The 17,376-nt window shown below is 42.6% G+C and overlaps 1 protein-coding gene across 4 annotated transcripts in view; it reads right to left on the bottom strand.

Annotated features, from left to right (window-relative positions):
- Positions 1–17,376, bottom strand: part of wdhd1 (WD repeat and HMG-box DNA binding protein 1) — a 73,977-nt gene that overhangs the window by 20,333 nt on the left and 36,268 nt on the right. For all 4 annotated transcript variants that reach the window (XM_041214286.1, XM_041214288.1, XM_041214287.1 and 1 more), the window contains 5 exons: positions 13,566–13,703; positions 12,622–12,778; positions 11,225–11,339; positions 9,953–10,084; positions 8,552–8,760 (listed from right to left, as the gene is read on the bottom strand). In XM_041214286.1, the coding sequence (XP_041070220.1) occupies positions 8,552–8,760; positions 9,953–10,084; positions 11,225–11,339; positions 12,622–12,778; positions 13,566–13,703 (751 nt within the window). The remainder of the gene's footprint in view (positions 1–8,551; positions 8,761–9,952; positions 10,085–11,224; positions 11,340–12,621; positions 12,779–13,565; positions 13,704–17,376) is intronic.

The raw sequence follows: 17,376 nt of genomic DNA, 5'->3' as shown, positions 1-17,376 counted from the left end.
GCCGAGTCGAGTCCAGTCCGACGCAGAGCCGAGTCGAGTCCAGTCCGACGCAGAGCCGAGTCGAGTCCAGTCCGACGCAGTGCCGAGTCGAGTCCAGTCCGACGCAGAGCAGAGTCGAGTCCAGTCCGACGCAGAGCCGAGTCGAGTCCAGTCCGACGCAGAGCAGAGTCGAGTCCAGTCCGACGCAGAGCCGAGTCGAGTCCAGTCCGACGCAGAGCCGAGTCGAGTCCAGTCCGACGCAGAGCCGAGTCGAGTCCAGTCCGACGCAGAGCCGAGTCGAGTCCAGTCCGACGCAGAGCCGAGTCGAGTCCAGTCCGACGCAGAGCCGAGTCGAGTCCAGTCCGACGCAGAGCAGAGTCGAGTCCAGTCCGACGCAGAGCAGAGTCGAGTCCAGTCCGACGCAGAGCAGAGTCGAGTCCAGTCCGACGCAGAGCAGAGTCGAGTCCAGTCCGACGCAGAGCAGAGTCGAGTCCAGTCCGACGCAGAGCAGAGTCGAGTCCAGTCCGACGCAGAGCAGAGTCGAGTCCAGTCCGACGCAGAGCAGAGTCGAGTCCAGTCCGACGCAGAGCAGAGTCGAGTCCAGTCCGACGCAGAGCAGAGTCGAGTCCAGTCCGACGCAGAGCAGAGTCGAGTCCAGTCCGACGCAGAGCAGAGTCGAGTCCAGTCCGACGCAGAGCAGAGTCGAGTCCAGTCCGACGCAGAGCAGAGTCGAGTCCAGTCCGACGCAGAGCAGAGTCGAGTCCAGTCCGACGCAGAGCAGAGTCGAGTCCAGTCCGACGCAGAGCAGAGTCGAGTCCAGTCCGACGCAGAGCAGAGTCGAGTCCAGTCCGACGCAGAGCAGAGTCGAGTCCAGTCCGACGCAGAGCAGAGTCGAGTCCAGTCCGACGCAGAGCAGAGTCGAGTCCAGTCCGACGCAGAGCAGAGTCGAGTCCAGTCCGACGCAGAGCAGAGTCGAGTCCAGTCCGACGCAGAGCAGAGTCGAGTCCAGTCCGACGCAGAGCAGAGTCGAGTCCAGTCCGACGCAGAGCAGAGTCGAGTCCAGTCCGACGCAGAGCAGAGTCGAGTCCAGTCCGACGCAGAGCAGAGTCGAGTCCAGTCCGACGCAGAGCAGAGTCGAGTCCAGTCCGACGCAGAGCAGAGTCGAGTCCAGTCCGACGCAGAGCAGAGTCGAGTCCAGTCCGACGCAGAGCAGAGTCGAGTCCAGTCCGACGCAGAGCAGAGTCGAGTCCAGTCCGACGCAGAGCAGAGTCGAGTCCAGTCCGACGCAGAGCAGAGTCGAGTCCAGTCCGACGCAGAGCAGAGTCGAGTCCAGTCCGACGCAGAGCAGAGTCGAGTCCAGTCCGACGCAGAGCAGAGTCGAGTCCAGTCCGACGCAGAGCAGAGTCGAGTCCAGTCCGACGCAGAGCAGAGTCGAGTCCAGTCCGACGCAGAGCAGAGTCGAGTCCAGTCCGACGCAGAGCAGAGTCGAGTCCAGTCCGACGCAGAGCAGAGTCGAGTCCAGTCCGACGCAGAGCAGAGTCGAGTCCAGTCCGACGCAGAGCAGAGTCGAGTCCAGTCCGACGCAGAGCAGAGTCGAGTCCAGTCCGACGCAGAGCAGAGTCGAGTCCAGTCCGACGCAGAGCAGAGTCGAGTCCAGTCCGACGCAGAGCAGAGTCGAGTCCAGTCCGACGCAGAGCAGAGTCGAGTCCAGTCCGACGCAGAGCAGAGTCGAGTCCAGTCCGACGCAGAGCAGAGTCGAGTCCAGTCCGACGCAGAGCAGAGTCGAGTCCAGTCCGACGCAGAGCAGAGTCCAGTCCAGTCCAGTCCGACGCAGAGCAGAGTCCAGTCCAGTCCGACGCAGAGCAGAGTCCAGTCCAGTCCAACGCAGAGCAGAGTCCAGTCCAACGCAGAGCAGAGTCCAGTCCAACGCAGAGCAGAGTCCAGTCCAACGCAGAGCAGAGTCCAGTCCAACGCAGAGCAGAGTCCAGTCCAACGCAGAGCAGAGTCCAGTCCAGTCCAACACAGTAGAGTCGAGTCGAGTTCAGTCCAACACAGTAGAGTCGAGTCGAGTTCAGTCCAACACAGTAGAGTCGAGTCCAGTCCAAAAAGCTTACAATATGGAAACAACCGAAAGGAGGAGCAGCGCACAGCACCTGATAAATTTTGGTCAGATGTTTCAAAATTCAAAAGGCTCATTGATGACATGATCAAGCTAGAATAACATTGAGGTGTTCAGTGAGTAAAATCACAACTGTAATGCTTATGGTTTGAAATAATTCAGACTCAGCCACAGTCTGCCCTGAAGCACACCACTAGTAACCCCTTGTTTTATACAAATGCAGTTTTGTTTCAATATCAAGCTAAATTTGCCAATAATTTGTGTGGTCTTTTGCAAAACATGACTTCAACAGTGAACTAGTGAAATCATGTCAATACATTTTCTATAGCTCATGATTTTGTGGGAATATGGGGTAATGGGTAATTAGCTGTGGTCCATGAAGGGCCATTGGCATCTCTCTCCATTAGAGAAAGGCAACTGGTTATATAGCTTGAATGGCACCACTTCACATCAAGCTTGGGGCAAGTCACAGAGACAGGTCTCCAAGAATTATCACAGCTGGCACTGGAATTGAACCCATTGTTACGAAATCCAACTTACCTTGTTGAAGGCAGAGGTCAAGAACTCCAAGACCCGACAGTCTTCTGACCTCCCGACATGTGGAGGCTGGGAGTAGGCTGCACGTGCGCAGTTCAACATCTGCACATTCGTCGGGGCCAGGACGCCTGCACACAGAGGCAAAAGGAGGAGGATGCAAAAACCCAAGTCAAGTGACTGGGTGTGGAGCGTGAGAGTTAAGATGTGTCCCAGAGAGCGAGGGACAAGAGGCGGGGTGCAACAGGGAGAGGTCCCTAAAGGAAGTCCCAAAAAAAAGGGCCAAAGACAGGGGGAAGAAACAGATCCCAGTTGAGTTAAGAGAGGAGCAGAGAAACAGGCTCCAATCAGGGCAGTGGTACCCCTTAGGAGCAGTGGTGCTCTGCATGGCGTGGCGGTAGAGCTCAAATTGTGCTTATAATTTGATGCTCAAGTGTATTCCAGGGGAACAGAATCTCTAAAGGCGAGATCACAACCCTGCATCCTGGCTTGTTGAAGCCGTCTGGTTTGAAGCAACTTTTAGAGAGAATTTCGAGGCGAGATCTTCGAAGGTGAAGATTGGGAAACTTCGTAAGACAGCCGGTATTTCAGTGAGATCGGTTGACTTGCTGTGTCTAATGTCTGGGTGAATTGTTGAGGAATCCGTGGAATCTGTTTTGGTCATATCAGTCATTTATTGTGCAGTGTGGTGTGTCCGACCACAGTTTGCCTGTTAATTCACATGTGTCTTGTACTTCCCCTGAACGTCTGAGTATAAGATAGATATTATAAATTGTTTTATCTTTCTTAACTTATATAGTAAAGTTTATTTTTGTCTGTTCAAAACCTGTGGAATCTTTTGGCTTTATTCACTGAACAAGTGTCTTAAATCTCAAACTTCGTATGCTTTAAACAAAACATTACTGGTCTCTAATTGGATATCACCAACAACTTGGGGATCTGGCCAAGGATCATAACATAAATTGGGGGCTCTTTTGGGATTTCAAATCCATAGACAAATATGGGTGCTGGTACTTACTGAGGTTAAAGCTGATGAGATTTTCACAACGAATTGAACTAGTGATTGAAAAGCAGAATGGTTTTGTTAATCGTGAAGACTTTTCTGGAGAGGGGAGATTTATCCCAGAGTGATTTGCAACAATTAACCAAGGCTAAGTTAATTGCCTTAGAGTTAGAAGAGTTAGAGTTAGAAGCAGAGTCTAAGAAAGAACACATTATTGAGGTAATAGCACAGCACCTGGGATTGGAAGAAGAAAAGTTAATCCAGACAGCCAATTCAGCTGAATTAGCTAGAATTCAGTTGCAGATGAAGCAACTTGAAATAGAAAAAGAAATTGAACAGAGGGCAGTAGTGAGAAGTGACAGAAGCATTCTGGGAGAAGTCAGCACAGTCACTGCAACTCAGAAGGGGATCGAGGAGGACCCACTGTCAAAGAACGGAATAGCCCCAAACATTACATTGCTGTAGTGTTTCCATCCCTCCCTCCTCCTCAAACCAAAAAGAGAGAGAGAGAGAGAGATAGGGAGAGGCAGTACCTTCAGAAGTGCACCAGAACTGCGAGGGACACTCTTCTGAAAGTGGATTTTAAAAAAAAGCAGTGGATTGGTGAGTAAATCCTGGTGTTTTTTTTTCAATCTATTAAAGTAATTCATTGCTTAATTCTGGGGTAGGAGCTAAAAAAACAGTATAGAGTAATACTGTACAAGTATAATTAGTCAAGAAACAAGGTCCCTAACTAACATAAATAAGGCCCCAAGCTAGCGTATTTTTAAGGGAGTAACCAGCTTAATCGAGAGGGACGTCATGGCAGGAGAACTCAGACTCGTGATATGCTCCTCCTGCAGGATGTGGGAAATGAGGGACGCTTCCAGCATCCCTGGTGACCATGTGTGCGGAAGGTATGTCCAAATGCAGCTTCTAGCTAACCAGATTTCGGAGCTGGTGCTGCGTGTGGACTCATTGTGGAGCATCCGCAATGCTGAACAAGTTGTGGATAGCTCAGTTAGCAAGGCGGTCACACTGCAGGTGAAGATTACACAGGCAGAAAGGGAATGGGTAAAAGATTCAGGAAGGTAGTGCAGGAGGCCCCTGTGGTCATTCCCCTCTGTAACAGATATACCATTTTGGATATTGTTGCAGGGGGAATGGCCTCTCAGGGGAAAGCAGCAACAGCCAATTTCACGGCACTGTGGGTGGCTCTGCTGCTCAGAGGGGCGGGAGGAAAAAAAGTGGCAGGGCTATAGTGATAGGGGATGCAATAGTTAGGGGCACAGACAGACGCTTTGTTGGCCGCAAACGTGAATCAAGGATGGTATGTTGCCTTCCTGGTGCCAGGGTCCAGGATGTCATGGAGCGGCTGCAGGATATTCTGGAGAGGGAAGGTAAACAGCCAGTGGTCATGATACACATTGGTACCAACGACATAGGTAAACGAAGGGATGAGGACCTGCAAGCTCAGTGCAGGAAGTTAGGAGATAAATTAAAACGCAGTACCTCAAACGTAGTAATCTCAGGATTACTCCCAGTTCCATGTGCTTGCCAGAGCAGGAATAAGAGGATAGACCAAATGAACATGTGGCTGGTGAGATGGTGTAGCTGGGACGGATTCATATTCTTGAGGCACTGGGACTGGTTCTAGGGAAGGTGGGACCTATACAAACCGGACGGGCTGCTTGCAGGCAGTGCTGGGACCAGTGTCCTTGCTAGTTCTGTTGGGGACTATTTAAACTAGTGTGGCAGGAAGATGGGATCCCAGGAGTAGGATCAGATAGGTCAGATTCAGATCAGAAAAATGGAGGTAGAACATTAGCTAGGGACATTGCGATAGACATGGAGTTACAGGGGAAGCAAAGTTTACAAAGTGTCCAGCAAGGGAAATTAATGGGGTTAAACTGTTTATATTTCAATGCAAGGAGTATTACAAACAAGGTAGATGAGTTAAGGGCACAGGTAGACACATGGCAGCAGGATGTCACTGCTATAACGGAGACCTGTCTAAAGGAGGGACAAAACTGGCATCGTAATATTCCTGGTTATAGAGTCTTCAGACACAATAGAGTTGGAGATAAAAAGGGAGGGGGGGGTGACGTAGCACTAATGGTTAAAGAATCAATTCCAGTTGTGAGAAGGGATGATATGTTAAATGGGTCAACAAACGAGGCTTTATGGATTGAGCTTAGGAATAAAAAAGGGGCAGTCATACTACTGGGAGTATACTACAGACCCCCAAATAGTGAAAGGGAGATAGAAGACCAAATATGTAGGTAAATTTCTGCTTGTAAGAACAAGAGCGCAATAATAGTAGAAGACTTCAACTATCCTAATATCAACTGGGATACAAACAATATAAGGGGCACTGAGGGAGAAAAATTCATGCAGTGTCCAAGAAAATTTTTTCAACCAATTAGTGACAAACCCAACAAGAGGAGATGCAATTCTAGACCTAGTCTTGGGGAACGGTGAAGGGCAAGCAGGTGAAGTGACAGTTGGCGACCATACCAGGGCAGTGATCACGATTCAGTTAGATTTAGCATTACCATGGAAAAGGACAGAGATAAGGCGGGAGTAAAAGTCTTGAACTGGGGGAAGGCAAATTTTGCAGAAATGAGAAGGGACTTGGCTGAGGTGGACTGGACAGCACTGCTGGAGGATAAAACAGTGGAAAGCACTAAAAAGCGAGATCCTAACTGTACAAAGTAGACATGTCCCCTAAAAAATAAGAGTGGTACTGCCAAATCTAGAACCCCCTGGTTATCTAGAGGAATACAGGGGAAGATCAAACAGAAAAAGAAAGCATACGAAAGGCACAAAGAACTAAGTACTGCAGATAGCCTAGACGAATATAGGAAGTGCAAGGACTAAGTAAAAAAGGAAATAAGGAAACGAAAGAGAGGGCATGAAAAATGATTTGCAAGTAAAGTTAAAGATAACCCAAAGATGTTTTACCAAACATTAATGCTAAAAGGTTAGTTATGGAAAACGTGGGACCTATCAGAGATGAAGATGGAAACTTGTGTGTAGATGCAGAGGCTGTGGGAAGGGTTTTAATGAATATTTTGTCTCTGTGTTTACAAAGGAAAGAGAGGATGTAGATATAGTAGTCCAGGAGGAACACTGTAAGATATTGGATGGGATAGTCATAAAGAGAGTCGGAGTACTCAAGGGGTTGAAATCCTTGAAAGTTGATAAGTCACCAGGGCCAGATGGATTGTTTCCGAGGCTGCTGAAGGAAGTCAGGGAGGAGATAGCAGATGCTCTGAGGATGATTTTCCAATCTTCACTAGATACAGGGGAGGCACTGGAGGACTGAAGAAATGCAAACGTAGTTCCATTGTTTAAAAAGGGATCAAAGTAAATAACAAACAATTATAGGCCAGTTAGTCTTATACCGGTGGTGAGCAAAATTAGTAGAATCAATCCTGAGAGATAGGATTAACTGTCATGTGGAAAGGTATGGACTAGTCAGGATGGTCAGCATGGATTTGTTAAAGGTCTTGCCTCACAAATTCTTTGAGGAAGTGACAAGAAGGGTTGATGAAGGTAGTGCAGTGGATGTTGTGTACATGGATTTTAGCAAGGCATTTGACAAGGTCCCACATGGCAGGTTGGTCAGGAAAGTAAAAGCCCATGGGATTCAGGGTAATGTAGCAAACTGGATAAAAGGTTGGCTTTGTAACAGGAAACGAAGGGTAATGGTCAATGGATGCCCTTGTGAATGGAAAGTTGTCTCAAGTAGTGTTCCACAGGGCTCGGTGTTGGGGCCCTTGCTGTTTGTGTTATATATTAACGATCTGGACATGAACATGGGGGGCACGATTGGGAAATTTGCAGATGACACAAAGATTAGCCAAGTAGTGGATAGTGTAGAGAATAGCCATAATGTCCAAAACGATATCGATGGGTTAGTGGAGTGGGCGGTAAAGTGGCAGATGGATTTTAACAGAGAAGTGTGAGGTCATACAGTTACAGGGATTACACAATAAATGCGAATATACTAAGAGGGGTAAATGAAGTGAGAGATCTTGGTGTCCAAGTACACAGGTCCCTGAAGGCAGCAGTTCAAGAAGACAAGATTGTAAAGAAGGCATATGGAACGTTCTCCTTCATTGGCAGAGATATAGAATATAAAAGTAAGGATATAATGTTGGAATTGTATAAAACACTGGTGAGGCCACAACTGGAGTAACGTGTGCAGTTCTGGTCACCACATTACAGGAAGGATGTAATAGCTCTGAAGAGAGTGCAGAGGAGGTTTACGAGAATAGTGCCCGGGTTAGAAAAGTGTAGCTACGAGGAGAAATTGGATAGGTTGGTGTTATTTTCTTTAGAACAAAGAAGGCTGAGAGGTGATTTGATTGAGGTGTACAAAATTCTGATGGGAATAGATAGAGTGGACAGGATAAAATTGTTTCCGTTGGTGAAGAATTCTAGAACCGGGGACATAGATTCAATATAAGTGGCAGAAGGTGTAGGTGGGACATGAGGAAGAACTTTTTTTACGCAGAAGTTAGTGGGTGTCTGCAATTCGCTGCCTAAGTTGGTGGTAGAGGCAGAAACTCTAAACTCTTTTGAAAAGTACCTGGATCTGCACTGTAAGTGCTGTAAGCTGCAGGGCTATGGACCTGGTGCAGGAAGGTGGGATTAGAAAGGGCACCTGGGTGTCCTCGGGCTGGCATGGACAAGATGGGCCAAATGGCCTTCTGTGCTGTAACTTTTCTATGGTTCGAAATGAAAAAGCTTGATTTCTTTAATTTGAAAAAGAGGAGAAAGAAAAAGAGAGCAAAAGAAACAACAACTTTGGAGTCTGGTCAAGGATCAGAACACCATGATGTTGGTGTCATTTTGCACCACTTTCTAGTCATCAAGCCAATTGCGCTAACCAATACAGTGCAATTACAAATTAACAAAAGCAGCAATACCCAGCCTTTGGTTCAGCTTGAAAGTCATCATCTTCGTCTTGTATGGTCACCAATGCTGTAGCTTTCTCCTGCGCTATGTTGCTAAGGCGTTGGGCAAGAGTTAGTCGCTTTGAACGTGAAGCATACTTGATAGCCAGATTTAAGACATTCTGGGTCATAAATTCCGAAAGTTCTTCACAGCGGAATTCACGCTCTACCTTACAAGACAGCTAAATAATAAACAAAATGTTAATTTTTTTCCATTTTGCTTCAAAGAAAATACAATGCACTGCTCATTTTACAAATCTTCATTTAAAAATCAATTCCAACATAGGAAAAAAGTAAATTATAATAATGCATATTGACAAAAATAAGTATAAGCACAGTCTGGGGGAAAAAGCAAACTGCTGTGGCATGCTGGAAATCTGAGATAAAAGAAGAAAATCCCAGAAATACTCAACAAGTCTAGCAGCAGATTGAGAGAAAAAACTTCCAGCTGATGAATTTTTGACAGAATATTTTGTGAGTATTTGCCACATTTTATGCTTTATTTCAGGACGTTATGGGATTCATCTTGGTGCTCTGGTCAAAACATTTGTGCTAATATTAGAATTCTTCCTTTTGTATATCCAATGTAAGCATTGCCAAGGCAGATTTATCTGGATTTCTGAAAAGAGAGGCATGTTGCCGAAGCACTTATCTGGAAAAAAACGCAAGAATACCAAATTTCAAATGATTATAACAATTTATACTATGGGAGAAAAGGATGCAGACTGCCTGAAGCATTGCCATAAGGAAGGCAATGGGGGACTATATGCTCCCAAACTCCCAGCTAATTCAAAATGGCGGAAAGCTTGAACATATTCCTTATGTTTGCAGACAATGTATCTCTGCACATGAATGTATCTTACTTCCAGCAAGCGTAAATGGGCCACATTACAAGCTTGACTGATCATCTTACACTGGCTGTTAATGTAGCCATGAACACACTCATTGTTGTTCAGCAAATGCTGCCCAATCACAAATTCACATCTAACGGCAGACATTTTGTTTTGGATTTTGCAAGTGTGGGCTGGTTGAGTATGGTCTGTACTCTGTCAATTACAAGCAACTGAAGGAACATGCTGCTCTGCCTAACACACAATTAATATTAATTATAAGTAATATTGCGTATGAACTTCAGTGCCGATGTGATGCCAGGTAGGTAGGTCATACGTCCCAATAATTGGCTGATCAAATCAAACAGCACGTTCCTTTGGTTGTGACACCAATGTACAATTAAAACGGAATTGCACCTACAATTCATCACGAAAAGGCCCTTTCTTTGTATGATGTTGACCGAGCTCCCTCTTCACAGACAGGAAAGGGAGGATGTGTATATTTGCAGAAACAGCTGTTGAAGATTATATAGAATTTACTCACAGCAAACATCTTCATTAGCAGTTCCTGCTGTTCCTTTAGTGCTTGGTGTTTTGCAGTTTCATCAAATTCGTAGCTATTTTCTGCCAGATAGTCAAAATGATTATGAAATAGAACAGATCTCCAGTACTGTTCCTGGGGAGATGGGAAAGAATTTAAAATCACTCATGATATACTACCAATAAAATTTAAACACAAGTTTCACATATACCAGAAATATTTTGGATTGAGCTATTTATGTCAATATAGTGAAACCCACAAATAGGTTTACATATAATGAAATCCATCCATAACTACTACCCTTGAGATTAATCACTGCTTCGAGATCCAAGTCTCAAATTAAGTGCCTTCAAATTCCCACAGAAGCAGTACATGCTAGAAACTACAATATAGCACCATCTGGCATCTTTCAAAGGTTAGAGACAACAGTGTAAGCATAAAATGGCATTATTTGACTATGGATAACGATGGTCTTTAAGAAGCTCTCTGGCAATAATTTTCACCCCTCGCCAATTGGTTGGCAAACTGGTAGAGCTGATCATCCACCAGTCATAGAACCTGTCTGATTTTAATTTCCGATTACTTCTTCACTTTGCCAGTTTACCACCCACATGATGTTGGTGTAATTTAAACCCCCTTCCCCCAGAATCTCACAAACCATGTTATTGGAAGTTAACTATAACTATGTTTTCAACATTACAAGTCTTTCCAAGCCTCTTACTTTGGAAATGGGACAGTGTTTTAAATGGATGCACAAGATCCTCACGATTTCAAAAGGTCGTCATTTTTATAAAAAATGGTTCATAAATGAATTGGAAGTTTTAAAAATATTACATCCATAATTCTGCATGCAATTGTAAGCACATCCATTTACCAGGGACCCCACTATCTATAAGAATCACAACTCAGAAAAACGGTTCATATTCAGACATCTTCACCAATCTTCCTTGACATATTGTTTTTGAAAAAAATTCAGAAAATGCAACAAATTTGTTACCTAAACTGATAAAATTGGATCAATTCAAAAAGAGATCAGTCATGCCCCAATCTGCACTCAAACAGCATGACAGGTTCTCTTTAACATGCTTCCTTACAGTTGGAGTATAATGACTTAATTTGTTTTTTATTAAATACATTTTGAAATTAAGAAATAATAAGGCACTAAACTCTAGATTTTGCAAACAAGGTTAAAGTAGTGTTGCATAAAAGGAAAACAATGTTTAGGCATTAGCTCAGGGCACTGCATCGGTGCAAAAGATGCTACTTATCACATACCTCCATTTGTCCTTTTTCTGAACTAGTTTGGCAATAAGGTAGCTTCAATGGTAGGATTGTTACAGTGGGGCGTGGAAGTGTAGGTGGAAACTTAGATCCTTTACATGGAATACATCTATTGACAATAAAATGGACATCTTAGTTTTCCGGAAAAGAGAAACTTGCATCTGTCAGTCTTGCATCATAATTACCCTTCCCCTAAGCAGAAAATGATTTTTTTCCTCGTACCTTGCCCAACCTGCTCTATTTGAAATAATGAAAGTGTTGTCATGGAAGTCCACAGGCCCACCAATTAAGTGCATAATAGCAACCAAATAAGTTGAAAGCATTCATGCAAGTTATACAAAGGCTCACCATTGTGACGTCTGGCACATATTTTTAAAAAGTGCAGGTGTTTTCGAACTGTGAAGCTATTTCATAATGGATCCTTCAGTTAGCTGAAAAATTCTGACAATGCAGGAAATTGGATAGCAAATTCAGGCTAACCTGAAGGAATTAAAAAGTCTATCAGCTGTATCCATCAAATTTATTCAGGCAGTACCAATATTGGGCTTGGGACCACAAAACACCCACAATGTGACAAAAGATGCTCACATTCAGACAATCATAAGAATGGCTAGTATATGCAATGGGAGCATTCATATTGATGATTCAGGGTTATAACAGTTTAAATGGCTCAGGGTGATATACCGTATATTGCATAGAAGGAGCTTTACCTTTAATTTAGCCCATGCTGCACTCCCCATTTTTTCAGAAATTAGCAGCTTTTATTTTGATAGAGCTGAAACTAGTGAAAGTTATGAAATGTGGAACTTCTGAATCATAAAAGAAAATTCATTTATTGCTTTAGAAAAAAAAGTGTATAGGCTTCATTTGTGGGAGAGCTGCACCCAGTTATTTCCTACTAGATGAACATTGCCATAAATGCCACACTGCCCATGTGAAGGTTCAATTTGTGCATTAGTTATCATACTAAGTAGAATTACTAGAGAGTCATATAAATATATTTGGGCACTATATATACACAAGTATCCCAATTTTACCGAACACTTCACCAAAGGCTTTCGCTGCTTAGCACCAACACAAACTTTGCCATATTAATGCACCCTAGCAGACAAATTGTTCAAGATCCACCTGAAAAGTGAAATAAGCTTAAAGAACTGTTACGAATCCAATTTTTTTGCACTCTGAAGTTACTTTTGTACTAGATTAAAAGAACTGAAACAATTTCGAAAGTTCATGATGTAAAGTAATGAAGGGTACAATTAAGAGTTTGATTTGTAACATGGTTCGAAATTGTCCAACTTCAGGGAGTAACTTTCTGTGGGCAACTTTTCATATTGATAGAATTGCAAAAATACACATCATACATCCACTAATTGGCATACTTTCTTTACCTGAGCTGCTGAGGGTTTTCATGGATACCAACCACCCAGTAATAATCAGATTTGCCCTTGCAATGGTCTCTGGTGTTAGAAACAGGAATCCATGTGTTCCCTAGAGATCTGTTCAGCATTCGTACTATCCCCTCCGAATCTGCAAATACCGGGGTACCTACCAAAAAAAAAGTATTAAACATTAGACAAAGCTCCAATCGTTACACATATTTAGTGAGAGTAGCATTGTTTTGGGATTTTTAACGGATTAAAGACAAGTTACAAATGCTATTTCACAATGGCATTAACTATAATACAAAGGCAATCAAGATGGAGCATCAACACAGGTATACTGATTGCGATGTTTAAACTTAAAGTCCAGTCCTTTTGCCAGAACATTTATTATACATTGAAGAAAAAAAATAACTATACTTGCTGCAGTAAAACAAGGGCCCAATATAGCAAAAGAACAGACCTTTATCCAATGTTCAGAAAACTAAAGTTAAAAGTATATGACCATCTTTTAAGAATCAAGCCAAAGTAAATTAACTGCTAATTGCAAATGGATTTTTTTTAAAACATGAATTTAAAGCAAAAATATTATAAATGCACCACAGGCTGATATCCATCCAATAAAGATAGGCTTGGACTTTAAAAATAACCCTTTAACAGTTTTAATGAAGGATCTTATTCAAAAAGTTAATCTTTCTTTGCCCATTAAATACTCAGTAACTTGTTGTGGACATTGAGTCTTTTCTCAGTTCCTTTCTCTCTCCATTAGTATAACATATTGTGTTCATCAGTACATTCTGAACATATTTGAATGCATTTAGAATATATGCACAGAGTATGCCATTAGGTTAGGAATAGGTTATTCCAGGTTGGGAACTATATTCTTTCTCCTTCATAGTCTACATGCTAGGTCCTGCAGTAATTGGAACTTTGAGGATAGATATTAAAATCACCTTCAGCAGAGAAACCCTGCCACATCAGGTAAGACTTCTTGTTAAGAGGAAGGGGTACGCCTTGCAGAACCTGTTTTTTCCTTCTTCCTAATTCCATTAGTTGTACTCCCAGACATTGATCTCCATCAAACCCAGTGCCTGAAGAGAGAAAGCAAACTTTATCCAAGATAGTTAATGACAAGAGACCCTTTTATTAGTCCCCCAAAAGTAAAATGAATGAATATATACCGAATGTCCTAGTTGAGATGTAGCTGGTTTTCAAATCAACTTTCCATGGTAGAGAATTACAGGATAACAACTGAGCAATTGTACCACATGGCGGGAATGGGTAAATGTCAACTACCTCCATCAATCAACTACTGAATTGTTAACGTTTCTTTGCCAGGAATAAGTTAAAAGTTTCAAAAGGTTAAAATCTTATTCAAAACAATTCTGGCCCTTCAAAAGGGATTAATACAAATAAATTTATTATTTGGTTAATTGGACAAAAGTATTTAATTGGCTTTAAAGCACTTTGGTACGTTTGGTAGTTGTGAAAAGCAACATATAAATCTGAGACAAAAACAGAATTACCTGGAAAAACTCAGCAGGTCTGGCAGCATCGGCGGAGAAGAAAAGAGTTGACGTTTCGAGTCCTCATGACCCTTCGACAGAACTTGCGTTCGACTCGAACGCAAGTTCTGTCGAAGGGTCATGAGGACTCGAAACGTCAACTCTTTTCTTCTCCGCCGATGCTGCCAGACCTGCTGAGTTTTTCCAGGTAATTCTGTTTTTGTTTTGGATTTCCAGCATCCGCAGTTTTTTTGTTCTTATCTCTATATAAATCTGAGACTTCCTTCTTGGGTCACTAAAACTGCAGGGATTTTAAACATCCACTAGGGGGCAGTTTTCATTTACACATGGAAGGAACAGAATTGCAGTATATTCTTGTGAATTCAACAACTTACACTTATATAGTACCTTTAATATAGAAAAACACCCCAAGTACTTCACAGAAGTGTTAGTAAAAAATAGAAGCCAAGCCAAAGATGATGTGAGCAAAAGCTCAGAAGGGGGTCTTAAAGGAGATGGAGCTAAAAATGCAGAGGAGTTTAGGAAGGGGATTCTGCCTGGGCTGTTAAAAACAGAGCCAACAATGCAAGGGCAAAGAGGAGATGTATAAGAGGCTGAAATCAGAGAGTTTGGGTGTGATTGGGGTTGTAAAACTGAAGGAGGTTACAGGTTTTTAAAAAAATTATTTCATGAAATGTGAGCGTCGCTGGCAAGGCTAGCATTTGTTGCCCATCCCTAATAACACTTGAACTGAGTGGCTCACTAGGCCATTTCAGAGGGCATTTAAGAGTCAGCCACATTGCTGTGGGTCTGGAGTCATATGTGGGTCAGACCAAGTAGGATAGCAGATTTCCTTCCCTACAGGACAGTAATGAACCAGATGGGTTTTTATGACAATCGATGAGTTTCATGGCTACCATTACTGAGGCTAGTTTTCTATTCCAGATTTATGAACTGAATTTAAATGCTACAGCTGCTGTTGTTCGATTTGAACCCATGTCCCCAGAGCATCAGCTTATGCCTCTGGATTACTGGTCTAGTGGCATTACCACATTGCCACCATCTCCTTCCCATGCCACCATCTTCCTCCCCCACCCTCCAAAGGGGGAGGGAAGAAGCCACAGAGGGATTAAAAAATGAGGATGCTAATTTTAAATCCTGAGACTTCAGAGGACCAGGAACCAATGCAAGCCAGCAAGTGCAATTTAATGGGCGAGTGGGACTGTGTGCCTAACAAAATGTTGAAGTTAATAGAGGGTGAGAGATAGGAGGCTAGACAGGAGAGCATTGGAATAGTCAAGCCTGGAGGTGACAAGACATTGATGAGTGTTAAAGCAATAGATAAGGATGAAGGCATGGAAGAATGAAGTCAACAATGAAGTTATTGATGTGTTGGGGGCTGAAGACAATAGTCTTTGGTTTTTCCAATAAAATATGCAGCACTGTCAAGTTAGAGAATGTAGTTGTGGCTTTGATTAGGGCATTTTTAGTGCTTTGGCAAGGTCAAAATATGACTGAAGGAATTGAAACAAGGGGGCTTGGGAGCAACGAATCAGAATTTGCAAGTCAACAACACATTCAGGAACTCGAGAGGAAAGGGAGGCTGGAAATGGAGTATTGTTTGACAATGACTAAACTGCTCATTTCAGCTTACTGCGTATTTCAAATTATGCTTAAAAGGGGCTATTTTGTCATTTTAATGCAGTTGCTCAATTAAAATGGCTAGATATTTTGAATTTGGCAGAAAACTTAGAATTATCAGAAGGATACATGCACCTAAAAAAATTGGGAGTGTGCTCTTAAAATTTTTAAGATAGTGAATATACACATCATACATGTTAACACATATATTAAAGCTGCTGCCTGCCTGTTTTTGGAATATTAAAGTGTTTGGTTTTAAATTTGCCATTCAACATTTATAAAATATAAATGAAAATAATTAGGAAAGTTCTGTCTTTTACAACAAAAGTAACATTTTCCTATTTACTTCTGTGCGTTAGGGGGCAGCAATGTTTCCAGTGAATTTTCATCAGCCACAAAACAAATATCTGTATTTGAGCTCTTTTCAGTCCACCATCTAGTTTTTGACTTAGCAGACATACAAAAGAAACATAATTGGCAAGAATTGTGATGTTTTCTTCAGAACAATTTACTTTCAAATAATGAATTAGCGTTTGCAATAATGACGAATGGGACAAAAAGCCAGAGATTGAAACATATCAATATCAAAACTGTTGGCCTGTAAATTGCAGTGTTTCTGATGCAGAACTTCCCAGCTCTTCACAACTTCTGACCACATTCAGCTATCTCAAATAGCAATTGGCAATAGATTGCACATAGCACCAGTCATGATTTGGAGCCATTTGACAGGCATCACTTAAAACTGATTTTAAAAACAACTTTGTGGATATAAAAGGACAAAAACTGAGAACAGGGCTTGGCCAGTTGAAATACAAGTATTCAGGAAAGTAGTGAGGAAAAAGGAAGAATAGAATTATCATGCAAAACATTAATGATTGGCTAGTGTTGACATTGTTCCTACAATACAACAGCAACTACACTTCAAAATGCACATCATTCTTTGTAAAGCGCTTCGAGTTGCCTGGTGATCATGAAAACACTGTATAAATGCAAGCTTTTTTTATTAATAAACATTCAGGACTTTGGTTCATGTCTTATTTACAGAAAGAGCCTTAAGCGTCCTGAGAGGGGAAGCAACTGCAAACATTTCCACTGAAGTTATTACTCCCTCTACTTTTCAACCTAGTATTGCTGGAAACTTGTCTTGTGAAGAAAACAGCTTTTTATGCTCAACTACTAAATCTTGACTTTTCAAAAATCCTCAAAGGCGTCAAGATCGTCTTGCACATCAGGTGCAACTTAGTCAAATGTACCACTTGGGAATATCTGCAGACATACTGAATAACTTACTTAAAAGCAGAGTTAAACACTTATGTCTTTCCCGCACATGTTACACAAGAACATAAAGAGCAGGAGTAGGTCATGTGGCTTACTGGGCTTCCACCATTCAGTAAGATCAAACCTGATCGGATCTTGGCTTCTGCTCTACTTTCTTACCTTTTCCCCATAACCCCTGACACCCATCTAGATCAAAAATCTGTCTATCTCAGCCCTGAATATATTCACTGACCAAACCATCGAAGCTCTCTGGGGTAGAGAATTCCAAAGATTCAGAACCCTCTGAGAAAAGAAATTCCTCCTCAACTTAGTCTTAAATGGGAGGTCTCTTATTCTGAAA

The sequence above is a fragment of the Carcharodon carcharias genome, chromosome 20 (genome assembly GCF_017639515.1).
Source record: "Carcharodon carcharias isolate sCarCar2 chromosome 20, sCarCar2.pri, whole genome shotgun sequence".
NCBI classification, from domain to species: domain Eukaryota; kingdom Metazoa; phylum Chordata; class Chondrichthyes; order Lamniformes; family Lamnidae; genus Carcharodon; species Carcharodon carcharias.
The sequence above is the reverse complement of the archived record's forward strand: the minus strand, read 5'-3'. Positions and strand labels throughout refer to the sequence as shown.